At 43.4% G+C, this 18,796-nt stretch overlaps 3 protein-coding genes across 4 annotated transcripts in view; 2 read left to right on the forward strand and 1 right to left on the reverse strand.

Moving 5' to 3' along the window:
• The window catches only part of LOC118106630 (collagen alpha-1(I) chain), a 688,934-nt gene that overhangs the window by 151,262 nt on the left and 518,876 nt on the right, over positions 1-18,796 (reverse strand).
• LOC118106554 (oocyte zinc finger protein XlCOF6-like) lies at positions 4,890-11,461 on the forward strand. The gene is made up of 6 exons (XM_035155204.2): positions 4,890-5,099; positions 6,196-6,403; positions 7,490-7,875; positions 8,673-8,730; positions 8,959-9,724; positions 9,964-11,461. Exons 1-6 carry the CDS (start codon positions 4,983-4,985, stop codon positions 10,757-10,759), a joined length of 2,331 nt encoding a protein of 776 aa, XP_035011095.1. The 5' UTR covers positions 4,890-4,982; the 3' UTR covers positions 10,760-11,461.
• On the forward strand, positions 11,839-18,794 carry rnf168 (ring finger protein 168). 2 transcript variants are annotated; one of them, XM_047339548.1, is made up of 8 exons: positions 11,839-12,053; positions 13,588-13,764; positions 14,495-14,690; positions 14,774-14,844; positions 15,542-15,697; positions 15,836-15,924; positions 17,923-17,992; positions 18,187-18,794. In XM_047339548.1, exons 2-8 carry the CDS (start codon positions 13,630-13,632, stop codon positions 18,670-18,672), a joined length of 1,203 nt encoding a protein of 400 aa, XP_047195504.1. In that variant the 5' UTR covers positions 11,839-12,053; positions 13,588-13,629; the 3' UTR covers positions 18,673-18,794. The 2 variants fall into 2 exon arrangements, with proteins under 2 accessions (XP_047195504.1, XP_035011157.2); XM_035155266.2 differs by having other exon boundaries at positions 11,840-12,053; positions 18,184-18,794.

Here is an 18,796-nt window from a genome sequence, read left to right on the forward strand (position 1 = left end):
TCACACTTAGATCACAGTGACATCATACTGACATTACAATGACATCACACTAAGATCACAGTGACATCAGACTGAAATTACAATGACATCACACTAAGATCACAGTGACACCATACATCACTTAGATCTGCTGACAACTAAGATCACAGTGACATCAGACTGAAATTACAATGACATCACACTAAGATCACAGTGACATCACAATGACATCACACTTAGATCACAGTGACATCAGACTGACATCACACTTAGATCACAGTGACATCACAATGACATCACACTAAGATCACAGTGACATCAGACTGACATCACACTAAGATCACAGTGACATCATGCTGACATAACAATGACATCATAGTTAGAGCACAGTGACATCCCATAGACATCACCGTGACATCATAGTGACGTCACACTGACATTACCGTGACATCACAGTAACATCACACTGACGTCATAATATTATGAGCAATAATCCTATTTTGACAAATGATATTAATGTGTTTCTATTTCATATTATTAGAAATAATTAATTTTAATATACGTATCATTTGAATTAGATTGTGAACACTCTCAGGTTCTGGGATGAAACTGATTTTAAAACAAGTTCTGTAGCAGAAAACTGCAAACATGACATCACTCTGTAAACAGCTGGCTTCTGTGGTTTCTCCAAAAATCATTTTACAGATAAATAATATCATGAAATTTGTCTTTTACATGTTAAATCTTAATACGGAATAAATCTGATTTAAACTACGCCGCAGTTCTGCTGCATGTTGCGGTCTCAGTGTAGACGCTAATCTGTTTACATTAAGCCAATAGGATTAATTATTCTTCAAAGTTAAATAAATATGTGATGTTTCCAAACTCAATGATTATTATGATTTTTACCATAATCGAGCAGCCTAAATTTAACCATGTTAATGTAATTTAAAGTGATTTAAACTGATTAAATGTGATTGAATCTGGTGCACCTTAATACAATCTGATTTATTCAAATTTAACCTGATTCAAACTGATCTAAACCGACTAAATCGGATTTAATCTGATTAAATTTCTTTTCAACAGATTTAATCTGATTCACACTAATGTAATCTGATTGATTCTGATTCAGTGTTACCTCCATCACCACCAGAGTAAAGTGTTTAAATGTAATTTACGAACATGAGTTTTCCTCTGTGATTTGAAATATGTTGGTACATTTAAAATGTGATATAAGTGTGTGAGTTATGAACAAGATGACATCATCAGTAGAGGTCCAATCAGTGTTCAGTAAATCTGTGTCAGCCGATTCTGATGTTTCGTTTTGTAAAAATAAGAAAATATATAGCCACAAGCAGCAATGAGTGGGTTCGGGCCTTAAATTGCTCAATAGGAGAAAGCGGCTCAATAGGAACGTTTTTGGTCACTCAAAATGCTTAAACACGGCTATTTTACAATACGGTATAAACATATGTAATTAGTTTTACAATGATTGGACAAATATTTTAAGAGTTATGGCCAATTTACCTCTAAGTCTCGCCCTTAGCAAAAGTTTATTGTTAATAATGGCCGTGATTTTTGACCAATCCTGATTATTTTTTATAGAAATGTGTATCTCAGTCTCACAATGCTTTAGACGGAATTTGGTGTTGATTGATTACTGTTTTTTGTACTGGATGCAAATTAACCAAAATCCATCATGGCTGACAGTTTTGGGTTAGGGTTAGCTGGACTTGTGTGTGGAATTTCAAGTCAATCAGACAAACGGGGAGAGGGGCGTGGCCTGCTTTGCTCCGCCTGTTTCTGAACATGATACAAAGATCTACCAAGTGTGATGATGATTGGACCAAATGTTGATGAGTTATGGCCAATGTCCTGTTAAGCTACGCCCATTGTGAAATGTTTTTGGTTAATAGCTGTCATGTTTTTGGACTAATCCTGCTCGTTTATATAAAAAAAATTTATATCCCAGTCTCCAATTCCAGTTATTCTGCCAAGTTTCGTGTTTCTAGCTCATTCCATCTCAAGGGAATTTGCACCGAAGCAAACCGAAGCAAAAACAATAGAGTTCTGGCCTTTAAAGCCTCGAACCCGAATTAAAACGTGTGTTTTCTTCTGTTGATCGAATGAATCGTTAATTTCACTGAAAAGTAATTATCATCACCACAAGAGGGCGACAGTGTTCGAGTTTCAACAGACTGGAGATCAACCATGAACTCTGTCACTCACACAAACACACACAGACACACGCACACACACACAGGAAAGGAGATGATTTAGTGGCTAGGGAAGGAGGTGATTTAGTGGTTAGGGAAGGAGGTGACTTAGTGGTTAGGGAAGGAGGTGATTTAGTGGTTAGGGAAGGAGGTGACTTAGTGGTTAGGGAAGGAGGTGATTTAGTGGTTAGGGAAGGAGGTGATTTAGTGGCTAGGGAAGGAGGTGATTTAGTGGCTAGGGAAGGAGGTGATTTAGTGGTTAGGGAAGGAGGTGATTTAGTGGCTAGGGAAGGAGGTGATTTTAGTGGTTAGGGAAGGAGATGATATAGTGGTTAGGAAAGGAGATGATTTAGTGGCTAGGGAAGGAGGTGATTTAGTGGTTAGGGAAGGAGGTGATTTAGTGGTTAGGGAAGGAGGTGACTTAGTGGCTAGGGAGGAGGTGACTTAGTGGTTAGGGAAGGAGGTGACTTAGTGGCTAGGAAGGAGGTGATTTAGTGGTTAGGGAAGGAGGTGACTTAGTGGCTAGGGAAGGAGGTGATTTAGTGGTTAGGGAAGGAGGTGACTTAGTGGCTAGGGAAGGAGGTGATTTAGTGGCTAGGGAAGGAGGTGATTTAGTGGTTAGGGAAGGAGGTGATTTAGTGGCTAGGGAAGGAGGTGATTTTAGTGGTTAGGGAAGGAGATGATTTAGTGGTTAGGAAAGGAGATGATTTAGTGGCTAGGGAAGGAGATGATATAGTGGTTAGGAAAGGAGATGATTTAGTGGTTAGGGAAGGAGGTGATTTAGTGGTTAGGGAAGGAGATGATATAGTGGTTAGGGAAGGAGGTGATTTAGTGGCTAGGGAAGGAGGTGATTTAGTGGTTAGGGAAGGAGGTGATTTAGTGGTTAGGGAAGGAGGTGATTTAGTGGTTAGGGAAGGAGGTGACTTAGTGGCTAGGGAAGGAGGTGATTTAGTGGTTAGGGAAGGAGGTGATTTAGTGGCTAGGGAAGGAGGTGATTTAGTGGTTAGGGAAGGAGGTGAGTTAGTGGCTAGGGAAGGAGGTGATTTAGTGGCTAGGGAAGGAGGTGATTTAGTGGTTAGGGAAGGAGGTGATTTAGTGGCTAGGGAAGGAGGTGATTTAGTGGTTAGGGAAGGAAGTGATTTAGTGGTTAGGGAAGGAGGTGATTTAGTGGCTAGGGAAGGAGGTGATTTAGTGGCTAGGGAAGGAGGTGATTTAGTGGTTAGGGAAGGAGGTGATTTAGTGGTTAGGGAAGGAGGTGACTTAGTGGTTAGGGAAAGGTGATTTAGTGGTTAGGGAAGGAGGTGACTTAGTGGCTAGGGAAGGAGGTGATTTAGTGGTTAGGGAAGGAGGTGATTTAGTTGCTAGGGAAGGAGGTGACTTAGTGGCTAGGAAAGGAGATGATTTAGTGGCTAGGGAGGGAGGTGATTTAGTGGCTAGGGAAGGAGGTGACTTAGTGGCTAGGGAAGGAGATGATTTAGTGGCTAGGGAGGCAGGTGATTTAGTGGCTAGGGAAGGAGGTGATTTAGTGGTTAGGAAGGAGGTGATTTAGTGGCTAGGAAGGAGGTGATTTAGTGGCTAGGGAAGGAGGTGATTTAGTGGCTAGGGAAGGAGGTGATTTAGTGGCTAGGAGGGAGGTGATTTAGTGGCTAGGGAAGGAGGTGATTTAGTGGCTAGGGAAGGAGGTGATTTAGTGGCTAGGGAAGGAGGTGATTTAGTGGCTAGGGAAGGAGGTGACTTAGTGGCTAGGAAAGGAGATGATTTAGTGGCTAGGGAGGGAGGTGATTTAGTGGCTAGGGAAGGAGGTGACTTAGTGGCTAGGGAAGGAGGTGATTTAGTGGCTAGGGAGGAGGTGATTTAGTGGTTAGGGAAGGAGGTGACTTAGTGGCTAGGAAGGAGGTGATTTAGTGGCTAGGAAGGAGGTGATTTAGTGGCTAGGGAAGGAGGTGATTTAGTGGCTAGGAAGGAGGTGATTTAGTGGTTAGGGAAGGAGGTGATTTAGTGGTTAGGGAAGGAGGTGACTTAGTGGCTAGGGAAGGAGGTGATTTAGTGGCTAGGAAGGAGGTGATTTAGTGGTTAGGAAGGAGATGATATAGTGGTTAGGAAAGGAGGTGATTTAGTTGCTAGGGAAGGAGGTGACTTAGTGGCTAGGAAAGGAGATGATTTAGTGGCTAGGAGGGAGGTGATTTAGTGGTTAGGAAGGAGTAGGAGGATTTAGTGGCTAGGAAGGAGGTGATTTAGTGGCTAGGGAAGGAGGTGATTTAGTGGCTAGGGAGGAGGTGATTTAGTGGCTAGGAAGGAGGTGATTTAGTGGCTAGGAAGGAGGTGATTTAGTGGCTAGGAAGGAGGTGATTTAGTGGTTAGGAAGGAGATGATTTAGTGGTTAGGAAGGGGGCGTGATTTAGTGGTTAGAAGAGGTGATAGTGGTTAGGAAGGAGGTGATTTAGTGGCTAGGGAAGGAGGTGATTTAGTGGCTAGGGAAGGAGGTGATTTAGTGGCTAGGAAGGAGGTGATTTAGTGGCTAGGGAAGGAGGTGATTTAGTGGCTAGGGAAGGAGGTGATTTAGTGGCTAGGGAAGGAGGTGATTTAGTGGCTAGGGAAGGAGGTGATCTGGTTTGTCCGAACGTAACCGAAGAAGAAGGCAGGTAACCCGGATGTTGACCCGGAAGTTAACCCGGATGTGAAGTCACAGTAGTTTCCGGTCTTCCCTCCTCTCCGACGTCTCTCGGAGTTCCGCCCGAACCTGCGGCTCCGAGTCCCGCTGCAGCTCAACAACTGCCTCGGAGCAACATGGCGGCGGTTCGAAGTTTCTGCGGTCAGACGGAGCTCATCATGGCGGCGGCGGTGGAGTGTGTTGTGTGTGTCCTCCAGGAGACACTGGGACACACGGACAGGGAGGACACCGGGGTGAGGACAGGCTGTACATCCGTGTACTAATCCTAACAAGTTCATATCAGAGTATAAGTGTTTATATCAGAGTACATATATGTTTATATCAGGGTATACAAGTTTATATCAGAGTATAAGAGTTCATATCAGAGTATATATGTGTTTATATCAGGGTATACAAGTTTATATCTGGGTATACAAGTTTATATCAGAGTATATAGGTGTTTATATCAGGGTATACAAGTTTATATCTGGGTATACAAGTTTATATCAGAGTATATAGGTGTTTATATCAGGGTATACAAGTTTATATCAGAGTATACAAGTTTATATCAGAGTATATATATGTTCATATCAGAGTATACGAGTCTATCGGAGTATAAGAGTTTATATCAGAGTACGTATGTGTTTATATCAGGGTATACCAGTTAATAAGTATATTTCATTCTAAATACAAGAGTATACAAGTTTATATCAGAGTACGTATGTGTTTATATCAGAGTATACCAGTTAATAAGTATATTTCATTGTAAATACAAGAGTATACAAGTTTATATCTGGGTATGCAAGTTTATATCAGAGTACACCAGTTTATATCTGGGTATACAAGTTTTTATATCAAAGTATTAGAGTTTATATCAGGGTATACACGTTTATATGAGTATACAAGTTTATATCAGAGTACATATATGTTTATATCAGAGTATACGAGTCTATCGGAGTATAACAGTTTATATCAGAGTACACCAGTTTATATCTGGGTATGCAAGTTTATATCAGAGTATACAAGTTTTTATATCAAAGTATAAGAGATTATATCAGGGTATACACGTTTATATGAGTATACAAGTTTATATCAGAGTATATAGGTGTTTATATCAGGGTATACCAGTTAATAAGTATATTTCATTGTAAATACAAGAGTATACAAGTTTATATGAGAGTATACAAGTTTATATCAGCGAACTGACAAAACACAGTTTTTTATTGAATAATGTAATTTAATCTGATATAATAAAAATATTACAGTCAGCTGATAAATATTCCTCAGTCAGTAGTTGAACACGATGGTAACACAGAAGAGATTTGATTCATTTTATGTCATTTCTTGCAGATTCAGCTGAACACCGTCCTCAGCGTAATGTCAAGAGAGGCTGTTCGTAAAATCTGCAGAGTTTTTACAGAACTGTATGTGAGTTTAGAGAAAGAGAACAAAGCTTGCAAGGACGAAGTGAAACATCTGAAGTCTGAACTGAAGAGCCAGGAGAACTTTGCAGCCAAGAACTGCCAGACTCAGACACTCTATAAGATCAAACCAGCAGGTTGGTGCCCTAAACATCACAGGGAATGTGAGGGGAGGGAACCTGAACGTATCTTAATATGAGGGGAGGGAACCTGAACGCATCTTAACATGAGGGGAGGGAACCTGAACGCATCTTAACATGAGGGGAGGGAACCTGAACGCATCTTAACATGAGGGGAGGGAACCTGAACGCATCTTAACATGAGGGGAGGGAACCTGAACGCATCTTAACATGAGGGGAGGGAACCTGAACGCATCTTAACGTGAGGGGAGGGAACCTGAACGCATCTTAACGTGAGGGAGGGAACCTGAACGCTTCTTAACGTGAGGGGAGGAACCTGAACATCTTAACGTGAGGGGAGGAACCTGAAGCGTCTTAACGTGAGGGGGAACACGCATCTGAACGTGAGGGAGGAACCTGACGCATCTTAACGTGAGGGGAGGAACCTGAACGCTTGCGGAGGACAGGCATCTTAACGTGAGGGGAGGGAACCTGAACGCATCTTAACGTGAGGGGAGGGAACCTGAACGCATCTTAACGTGAGGGGAGGGAACCTGAACGCATCTTAATGTGAGGAGGGAACCTGAATGCATCTTAATGTGAGGAGGGAACCTGAACGCATCTTAATATGAGGGGAGGGAACCTGAATGCATCTTAATATGAGGGGAGGGAACCTGAACGCATCTCGTAGTATTTTCTGTAAGTAACCAACTGCACAGTAGACTGTTTACAGGTGATTGGTCATGTGACACATGTTCTCGGGTCTCCGGTAAAGAGGCTTAAAAATAGTTTGACAACAGTTTGGTTTTGTTGAATAAATATTTAAAACAAACTTTAGTTGATGTTGTTAAGTTGTGCTGAAATGTTTCAGCAGTGACATTATTTGTTTTCAAACATTTACTGATGGTTAAAGTTTTTTTATTTCAGAGCTTCCACCAAAGAAACTCAAATATATTCATCCCCAAAACACAGAGGATGGAAGAAGAACTTTATTAAACTTAATACGAAGTTTAAATGAAATATAATTTAAGGTGTTTATTGTTAGATTTTTGTCTTTTTATATCAATAATCAAGCTTTTATTTTAATGAACTTGAATCTTACAGATGGGCGTGCTCTGTCGCTGGACATCGACCAATCAGCAGGTAACCCTGCTGCTCTCGCCATGGCCATCCTCAAGTCCACTAAAACAATATGTGGCGGCCCCCAGGTCCCCCTGGTCATCATCAGCCAGCCGCTCGCCTCACCAATCACAGGCCAGAGCAGCAGTGGCCCCCAAGTGCTGCAGGAGAGACCAGATGGGCCCCCTCCTGACATCGAGACTGAGGTGGTTTTAGAATCGATTCAAAATCGATCACCAGATTTGATCCAGTCCTCTTCACACATGACATCACTTCCTGTGGTTAATGATCAGCCAATTGGTGAGCTCACAGGTGAATCATTGAACGTCAGTGAAGATCTGGCTACACCTGAAGAAGAACCAGCTGTGGATGTAAGTGTGAGATCAATACTGATCAATACATCACTGTCGCGTCACTCCCCCTTTATGAACTAATCTCTGATCGATGTGATTATCCATTGATTGATTAAAGGTTTATTATTTGTCGTCAGATGACTGTGCTCATCATGAGAGAGCACGGACAGGTAAGGTAAAAACAGGAAGTGACCAGTGAAAAACAAGCCGTTTTCAGAGATGTCCTGCAGATGATCTCTGGAAAATTGGCTCCAGATTTTCTCCACAGATTGTCTTTCACACATGAAGCCAACAACTTGTCTATTAGACTCTGTCCCAACTGGACTTTTTAAGGAAGTTTTTCCCCTAATTGACAGTTCCAAGTTCCAGTGAAGTGTTTGAGTCCATAAAACACTGATGAGGTTTCAGGGGTAAACTGTGTTAGAGCAGAATCCAATACAACTGAAGTAAATGGTGACCTCTTCTTCAGACATAAAAAACACAACATGCCTCCATACTGTTTGTGTGGTGTCATCGGAACCCCAACTCTTGAATGAAGCAGGAGGAGATTCTCTGCTAAGACTCGCTTAAAACAAATCCTCCGCAGGATTCAGTTAAGGGGTGGAGCAGCAGACATGCAGGAAGTATTTTGCTGCGGAGATCTTGCGTTTTTGTTTATAGCATGAACACCGGCATCCCCTCACATTTACCATTTGTTGCTGTTGTGAATGTGTCGACAGTGTTGTGCATTTATGAATTGAAAACTGGGGAAAATCCAGACCCAGTTCTGTTGGGATGTCACGACATGTCTGAAAAACAGCTTTTGTGTTTTTCAGAAATCGTTGATGAAGAGAGAAACTGTTGAAGATGAAGATGAGACGAGGAGTCGACCAGGTGAGACGTCTGAAATCTACACAAACCAATTAGGGACAAAAGAATTCAGAAGTGAAATTCACATTTACAAAAAATGTACAATCAATTCCCTAGGGGCCCCTCTGTCAGGAGGGATCCTGACAGAGGGGCCCCACTGACAGGATTCCCACTGATAGGGGCCCCATTAACCATTGAGGTGATGGTTTGTGTGTTTTGTGTATATAATAAAAACCCTGTGTGTTGGTGCAGGGCTGACTGATGACCAGCAGAGGGAGGCAGAGCGGAGGAGGAGGAGGGAGTTGTACAGACAGAAGAGGTTTTTCTGTGAACTGTGTAACAAAGGTTTTCATCAGAAACATCAGCTGAACAAACATGCGTCGTGTCACCTGAAGCCGTTTCCATGCAGCTTGTGTGATAAAGGTTTCTACAAAATCACCACGCTGCACAAACACCAGCTGAGCCACCAGCTGAGGGCGGCGCAGGAGAATGACCCCGACAAGCTGCTGCGTTGTGACCAGTGCGACAGGAAGTTCAGACTTCTGCGACAGCTCAGAGCCCACCAGGCTGCCCACCGGCTCGAGAAGACGCCACTTGGCTGCTACGCCTGCGACCGCACCTTCACCTCCTCTAGTGCTCTCCGCTATCACGAGTTGTCGCACGCCAAAGTCAAGCCCTTCATGTGCGACGTCTGCGGGAAGAGTTTCACACGGAAGAAGAGCCTCCGAGAGCACCAGACCGTTCACACCGGTGCCCGCCCGTACATGTGTCAGACTTGTGGGAAGAGCTTCTCCACCGCCAGCAACCTTCGCGTTCACAAGAGATCACATTCAGATGAGCGACCGTTCAAATGCAGCGAGTGCGACAAGGCCTTCAAGTGTCGCATGGGTCTGCTGCAGCACGCCATCGTCCACTCTGGAGAAAAACCCTTCATGTGTCAGACCTGCGGCCTAAGCTTCGGACTCAAGTACAACCTGCAAAGACACCTGCGGCTGCACAATGGAGAGAAACCTTTCAGGTAATAACAACAACACAACAACAGTAACACAAGAAGGTGGTTAGGGTTAGAGTTAGGAGTTCTACATTTATAAATAAGACTCAGACCAAAGACATGGGTTGACACGTGTTCAATAATCCTTGCGCCATCTATGGCAAAGGTTGGTGTTAGGCAATAACAACATTTTTACTGAAGCAATAACAAAACAAATATTTTGTTCATATTTGTAACTTCCTCCTTCACTTTCTGTTGTGTCTCAGGTGTGATCAGTGCGGGGAGGGGTTCACCGGGACCTGGGCTCTGAAGACTCACATGCTGGTTCACGGAGTGGAGAAGCCATTCATGTGTGATTTGTGTGGGAAGACGTTTTTCTACAACTGTCAGTTGCAGAAACACCAGCAGCTGGTTCATCACAGTAAAGACGGAGGGATGGACAGAGGGAAGGGAAGACGCAGTTCGTCCGGGGTCAAACCATTCTGCTGTAAAATCTGTCTGAAGAGCTTCAGCAGCAGCACCACGCTGAGGACGCACGAGAAGAGTCATGCAGAGAACAAGCAGTTCACCTGTGACACCTGTGGGAAGTCGTTCCACCTACGACACATGTACCTGTACCACATGAGGCAGCACAGCGGCGACCGGCCGTACGTCTGCGGCATCTGTCAGAAAGGGTTTCTGCTCTCGTCACAGCTGAAGCAGCACCAACTGCTGCACACTGGAGTCAAACCTCACCGGTGTGAACAGTGTGGGAAAGAATTCAGGACGCCACAGAACTACCACCGCCACCTGCTGGTCCACACTGGAGAGAAACCCTATCAGTGTGTGGTGTGCAGCAGGAAGTTCAGGCAGTCCAACCAGCTCAAGTCTCACATGCAGATCCACACGGGCGTGAAGCTCTACTCCTGTGACCGCTGCAGTCAGGGCTTCTCCGACTCTCGGCAGCTCAAGAAACATTGTTGTGGAGACGACGGCCTGAACGACCTCGAGTCCGGCAACAAACAGAGGAAACACAGGGACGAGTTCCCATGGACACAAGAGTTTACAAACAGTAACAGCTGAAAGGTTTCTTAGAGATCAATAAAGATTTGGGATAAATGGCCTCAATCTGCGTCAGCCATGACTTCAATGAAAGATGGACCACATGACAGCTCCATCACCCCCTGGTGTCTGGCTGCAGTATAGGTCATAAACCTCCTCCATGTTAGCAGATGGGACCTGGACCAAACAAAAAAAATCAATGACGACGTTTAATAAATGTTTGTCAAAGATGTTTCTGTCATTTCAGGTCGTTCTTATCTCACTGATGTTGGTTCAAGTGTTTCTGATCAGTTTGGTTTGAATTAGTTATTTGATGATATAAAAACAGGCTGAGACGTCATGATTGGTCGAATCCATTCCACGACCTTTACTGCACAGACTGACTGCAAATTACATCATCAACACAAGATAGCAGCATTGGTATCGGACGTATCGTCCATCTTTATATACATTCACTGATTGTATACATAGTGATTGATCGTCTTTATATAGATTTATTTAAATAGCATCAGTGTGAGAAGAGAACACTTGTTTTCTTTGTGTTTATATTACTTTTGTTTTATTTTTTTATGATAGAAACGAATTTCCAGAGAAATATTTTCCTCTGAATGATTCAGTTCATGTGAATAATGAAACATTTCATTTGTTTTGATCGATCACATTCGCTTGTATGTTTATAAATATGTTTTTCTCATAAAATAAATAAACATCTAGTTTCAGAAAGTGTTTTTGTTTGTGATGCTGAAGAGATTATTTCGATGGTAATGAAAATAGATGTTAATTCTTTTAAATACAAATGACTTGTAAAGTGTGAAATGAACAAAGAAGATCCAACAAAATCTCAGGATTTTAGAAAGATCATCAAACATGATCATTTAATTTAAAGCTTGGATTTGTACAAATACTTTCCAGTCAAATGAAAGACTTTGGTGCAGGAAATAAAACTGATTCAAATCAAATAATATCTTAATACACTGAAGAAACTGCAGAAGAAAAGTTGTGAACTTCATATAAAAATATCATTTTGTTTTCCAATCATCAATATTGATCATGTCTGGGATTTACGACGCTCCTGAAGGCAGCGCCGAGACTGTGTGACGCATGCGCACAAACAGGCGATTCACGCGGGTTCTCAGTGTTAGCAGGAAGAGTTCCGGTAAACACGGTTCTGCTCCGGTTCTCGTCCGGTAAACACGGTTCTGATTCGGTTCTCGTCCGGTAAACACGGTTCTGCTCCGGTGAGTGACCGTCAGGCCCGGGACTGAAGCCCGGGTTTCGACGCTGAGCTGAACCGAGGAGCTGCTTCGGTTCCGCGGTGAGTCTGAAGTTCTTGTTGTTATGGTTAGCGGTGTTAGCCTGAAGCTAACGTTAGCATCAGCTGACGCTAAGTTTAGTAGCATTGCGCGGGGGTTTCACCTTTGACCTTTCAGTCCAGTTATATAAACCTAGTTAAACTTTATTGAAACATAATTAAACTTTATTTAAATCGTCGTTTGTGACCAACAGCCGCGTCAGCAGCAACTGATGCTGCCTTCAGGAAAACTCGGGATTGTCCTGACTTCTAGAAAAGTTCCTGATGAGCTCGTGACAGGTCTTCATGATCAATCCCTATTTCTGTCATCAGCTGAATGGACAGTCACACAAACTGTCACTTTAACCCTGATCCTGACTGTGTGGGTCACGTCTCGTGTTGTGTAGCAGATAAACTGCATGTGCACATAATGTTGGACTCCTTTTTTCCAGTGTGTTTAAATACGTGTCGTATACACTATATGGACAAAAGTACTGGGACACCTACAGGAGCTTTTATGACTTATTCTAAATCCATCGGCATTAATAAGGAGCTGGTCCCCTCTTTGCAGCAGCTTCACTCTTCTTCAACACTCTGGATTGTGTCTGTGTGAATTTCTGCTCCTTCCTCCAGAAGATATTTGTGAGACACTGACCCTGGACCAGAGGGCTCAGACTCTCCCTTCTAGTTCAGTGACGGGGTTGAGCTCAGGGCTCTGTGGGGCCAGTCCAGCTCGTCAACTCCAAACTCACCCAGCCGAGCCTTAATGGACCCGAGCAGAGTCCTGGAACACTTCCACAAACTGTTCCACAAAGTCTGAAGATCAGAATTGTCCAAAATGTCTTGGTCAGCTGAAGCATTAAGATTTAACTTCACTGGAACTCAGGGTCCAACCAATGGGACTGAATGAAGCACCTGAATTTGATGTTTAAGAGGTGTGTCCCAATACTTTGGTCCATATAGTGTAAACTCTAGAGCAAATCAAACGAACACAAAGTAAACTTTAGTATTGTTCAGATCCTAATAACTTATGATTAGTGTTGGTGTTTATTGTGTAAAATGAGAGCAGTTCAGTGGTGTAGTGAGGAGGGAGGACATGCGGCAGGATAATACAGCACGGAACAGGGATACCGGATTCATAATGTGCGACTGTCATAATTCTGAAACCGCGGTGGGCCACTGAATCTGTTTGACGATACTTTTGCTTGTTGTTTTATATATGTTGTGTGAAACTCTCAGGGAGACACACAACATTGTCATTGTATAGCTGTGCAATGACAATAAAGGCATTGTAATTTATTCTATACATGGCGTATGATAGACGTGAAGTTACCTTGGTAACCACAGATCCTGCCGCAGGTGTTTGTGGGTAATACCAGGAAGTGTCTGTGGTTCTTCTCTTAATAGGGTACATAACCACAGTGTTTTTCCACCAGGAGGCGTCACAAATACTTGATTCACGTATAAATGGCCTCACTTCTGAAATTGAAAGGTTTTTATTTTATTTTTAAAAAATCTGCTCAGTCAGCTGATCTCCACCTGTTCTGTCTTAACACAGGTGTGTTACCTGTGTGTGCTGGACATCATTAACTGGAGGGGGATGTCTCCAGTCTCAAAAGAGGAGGAAGGAGGAGGGGTGGGACGTCCACTGTCTCTGGATGACTGTCGTTGTCCCGTCTGTTTGGAGATCATCATCGAACCTGTGACACTGCCTTGTACACACACCTTCTGCAAGGTAACACACACACACACACTTTCGGTTCTTCTCGCAGATTATGACGCAGTGTTTTAACTTGTTTGTTGCAGAAGATGCGACGCCCCGTTGATCCAGGAACATAAATATGAATTCAGCAGGTTTCTATAAAGATCTAAGGGTGTTGATTAGAAAACATCAGAGGAGCAGAGTCACGTGTTGACCAGGTGCATTACTCTGCACCTTAATGCAGTGGCGCTTCTAAGGGGGTCCAGTGGGGCCAACCGGATATTTTAGGCTATAATTCATTTTTCACCACACAAGCCTTAGTGCATTGATGTGAAGAGCGTCAAAATAATGAGATCACTATTCATTTTATTATTTATTTACTTACCTTGATGATTTCCAAGAGGCAGTATTTGTTGTGTTGTAAAAACATGGAACAAGCAGCAGCAGGTGAAGCTGTAACAGCAGCAGATCCTAACATCCACTGTTGACACGTGTGTGTTTAACAAACACTGATATTTTGTCCCGACTGGGACATTTTGTAACATCTGTAACAAGTTGTCGATCGTCGATAAATAATTAAAATACCATCATCATTTTTATTGATATATATTATGTCAATATAAAACTTAGAAATTACTTAAGTTTGTGAATCAGTAACTTTTGAACATTTACAGCCATTTTAACAAACGTGATAAAACTGAAAATATTGTTCACTATAATCATGATACAAATTTTTCATCCAGTTTCGTCTCCCCTCTCTCAGGTGTGTTTCCTGGAGACGGTGGATAAGTCGACACTGTGTTGTCCAATGTGCAGGAAGAGAGTTTCGTCGTGGGCTCGTCTGAACAGCAGGAACAACACGTTGGTAGATCAGCAGCTATGGCATCAGATCCAGAGCAGCTTCCCTCTGCAGTGTGAACGCCGCCTCAAGGGCCAGGAGGACGAGGACGACCCAGGAGGTACCCACACATCCCATAATAAAACAATAACTCCTCCCACAATAAACCATAACTCTGAACTGTGTGTGTGTGTCTGTGTGTAGTGTTGGTGTGTGCTCCCTCAGTCAGTCGTCCTGGTGAAGTCCGACAGGAATACGAGGATCAGATCATGAAGGTAAGATTCACTTCAGTCTTCACTGATCAATTGTCAAATTAAAATGTCTGAAATAAAAAAAAGTTTTTATTTGTAGTTTATGATTGATTATTGATTTCTGACATTTGTGTCAATGTCAGCTGAGAGGGGGGGTGTGTGTTACTTTCCCCCTAGGTTAATAAATTAGCGTCACAATTCTTTTATATAATCAACCGCTCATAGTGATGAATTTGACTCTGGACAATTGGATCACGTGAAGTTTCCACAGTAGAATTAAGTCGGAGGAGGCAGAGCAAGATTTGAAGGAGCTGCCTCCCAGTTCTCTGTTGTCTCTCTATTCTCTGATTCTCTTGTTCTGACAATGATTAAATGAAGGAAAAAACAGTTCATTTATCATCTAGGGCAGCAGGGCTCCATCTGATTGGCCAAATATATTAACATGCAAAGAGTGAACTCATCACACATGGACATGGGACTGTTCACCTGGATGGTGAAAGTCAGAATATCCATTAATTTGAATTACTTATCTTTGTCTCTCTCTGTCTCTCCCTCCCTCTCTCTCTGATAAATTCATTAAATTACTCAACCACTAGATTTAAAGTAATTCATTGACTAAGAAGGGTTAGGGTTAGGGCTTAGATACATTGATCAAAGAGTTCGGGTATAAATGATTTGGTGTGGGTGTAGAATAAATTATCAAAAGTGGGTGTATTTTCAGCTGACGGAGGAAAAGCGAGTGATGGAGGAGGAGGAGAGAAGGGCGAGCGATGACTTGATCCAGAGGCTGTTGGCGGAGGAGGAGGCGGAGCTTCAGGAGGAGAGCAGGAGACGAGAAGGAGACGAGCAACTCGCCAGACTCCTCAATAACCAGCTGGTCTGTGTTGTCATGTTCCTGTGCTACTAATAAAGATACAGGTTTCAAACACAGTGACATCATCAGCTAAGTCACTCAGTGATTGGCTGAGAGATTCTAAAGTCACAGCTCTGATTGTTAAATCGTCATCTTCCTCAGAACTCTTCGCCGGTCACTCAGGGTAACATCCCACCTGCTGACGTGACTCCTCCCACTAACAGACAGAAGGAAGTCGGATCCATCGACAGGTGAGTCGTTGGATTTCAGTTTGACAGATTTCAGATCGGGTTAGGGGTGCTATTAGCAGTGCCAAGAGACAGTACAGGGACAAAGTGGAGTCTCACTACCAGGGTTCCAACACGAGGAACATGTGGGCTGGACTAAAAACCATCTCAGACTACAAAAGAAAGACCAGCAGTGCTGATGTGGTGTCTGCATCGCTTTGAGAGCAACTCCCCGGCTGTGGAGGCCCAGGAGGACCGGACCCCACCTGTAATATCCAGGGAAGATGTGTTCACAGACATTCACAGACACATGTTCACTGCTCCAGTCTGTAGTCCCTGCATGCTTCAAGGAGACCATAATTGTCCCTGTTCCCAAGAAACCCAAAACCTTCTGTCTGAACGACTACCACCCAGTAGCACCCACCTCCACCATCATGAAGTGCTTTGAACGGTGCTTCATCACCTCCTCCATCCCTGAATCACTGGACCCACTTCAGTTCACCTACGGGCCAAACAGGTCAACTGCAGATGTCATCTCCCTTCATATTCCTGGGAGAGGGATCCCTCACATGTGGCTCTCTCTGAGGTTTCTACGTTCTTTTTTCCCTGTTAAAAGGGTTTTTAGGTAGTTTTTCCTTACTCTTGTTGAGGGTTAAGGGCAGAGGATGTCACACCATGTTAAAGCCCTATGAGACAAATTGTGATTTGTGAATATGGGCTATACAAATAAAATTTGATTGATTGATTGATATTGCCCTTTCCCACCTGGACCACAGGGACACATGTGAGAATGCTGTTCATTGACCACAGTTCAATACCATCGTGAAGATTGTTAAACTCCTCTAAACGGTGGTAAGATTGAGCCTTGTAATATTTGCACAACCACTAACAGTAATAATAATAATGGCTTATATTTATATAGCGCTTTTCACGGGACTCAAGGACGCTTTACATGTTTGTGAGGACAAAACAGTAGAGAAAAGAAAAAAGGATAATACAAGTACAGAATAAATCAATTACAGAACAGGAGGGTGGAGCATTAACAGAGGCCAAAGGCTTTAGTGAAGAGGTGGTGCTTGAGGAGTTTTTTGAAAATGTTGAGAGATTCAGTGTTGCGTAGTTCAGCAGGGAGAGAGTTCCAGAGGGTGGGGGCTGCGACACAGAAGGCTCTGTCTCCAAAGGTTTTCAATTTGGTTTTGGGGATGGAGAGCAAACCTGAGTTTGAGGACCGTAGCCTTCTGAGTGCAGTGTAGGGTTGGAGGAGGTCGGTTAAATATGGTGGAACTAGAGCGTGGAGGGATTTGTAGTTGATGCAGGCCTTTATCGGGAGCCAGTGGAGGTGAATGAGGGTCGGCGTGATGTGCTGCACATATTGAAGTCGTTTCAGGATGTTGTCAGGTACACCGAACAGAACTCCATTACAGTAATCCAACGGGAGGTGATGAAAGCATGAGTGAGGGTTTCTGCAACAGAGTCAGGGAGTGAAGGCCGGAGTCTGGAGATATTTTTGAGGTAAAAGAAGGCGAATTTGATGTGGGATGTGAAGGAGAAGGTGGAGTCAAGAATAACGCCCAGGTTGTGGACCTCGGGGGATGGGGCGATGGAGCAGGCAATTGCCTAGTGACAGTATTACTTAAATTCTCATTCATTCATTCTACTCATTAATATATTTTATTTTAGTTTATAATTTATATTTTAGGTGTATATTTTATTTTATTACTTAAGTTTTTTAATTATTATTTCTGCTTTTGTGCAGAAAAGAACTATTTTCTTTCTAAATATTTTTGAGCATGGCTAGAAGGGAGCCTGTGAGAACTTGTTGTGCACATGATAACGTCTTGAAAGAAACATTTTAAAACATACAAAATATTAAATAAGACCTTTGAAAAGAACTAGTCTGTGATGTGTTACTGTTTCTTCTTCTCTGTTGCTGCAGTGCAGGGTTTCTTCTCGCTTTAGTGCCACCTGTAGGTCAGAGGAGTGAAAAGACATAAAAAAAAACATTTGCTTTTGTTGTTTCAGGTTCTTCAGTCCTCTTTCATCAAAAACAACCTCAGACTGCAGCTCTGCCTCCAACAGCATCGACAACAAGGTTGGTACGACAGGTTGTTGGTACGACAGGTTAGTCACCTGTAGGTGACATGTCGTTAATCATGTCGTACTGAAACATGACGATTCAAGTTTGAAATTACAGTTAAAATTTTAATCTTTTCTAATGACGATAGAAACAAAGGTCAATGAGATGGACTGAACTGGCGTCAGTGAGTGTTTGTGTTGTTTCAGGAGAACGTGGTCGTCTCTCAGCAGCAGCGACTTGACGATCAGCTGCTGAAAAACAGACGACCTGCATCAACTAAGAGGACAAACTCTGACCTGGAGATAACAGACGAGGAGGCGACGACCTCCAAACGAGGCTGCCCCTCCTCCTCATCTCTGGTGGGGGGGCTGGAGTCGGAGCTGCTGAGTCCACAGCGGCAACAGGAGGAGGGCGATCGACGATTCGCTCAGCTCCTCCAGAAGGAACTCGACCACGAGGAGAAACTGAGAACCACAGACAGACGCAAAGGTTCTGCTGATGCTTACCCGCTCCGCGACAAAGGAGGAAAGGTTGGTGTCACCACGCCTAACAGATCGTCAAGGAAGATGACGAAGATCTCCTCCATCTCGTCCTCGTCCTCGTCCTCGTCCTCGTCCTCCTCCTCCTCCTCGTCCTCCTCCAGCAGGGGACAGAAACAGACCACCCTGACTGACATGTTCTCCATGAGCAGCTGAAGCTCTCTCTCTCTCTCTCTCTCTCTCTCTCTCTCTCTCTCTCTCTCTCTCTCTCTCTCTCTCTCTCTCTCTCTCTCTCTCTCTCTCTCTCTCTCTCTCTCTCTCTCTCTCTCTCTCTCTCTCT

Source organism: Hippoglossus stenolepis, chromosome 4 (genome assembly GCF_022539355.2).
Source record: "Hippoglossus stenolepis isolate QCI-W04-F060 chromosome 4, HSTE1.2, whole genome shotgun sequence".
Taxonomy (NCBI): domain Eukaryota; kingdom Metazoa; phylum Chordata; class Actinopteri; order Pleuronectiformes; family Pleuronectidae; genus Hippoglossus; species Hippoglossus stenolepis.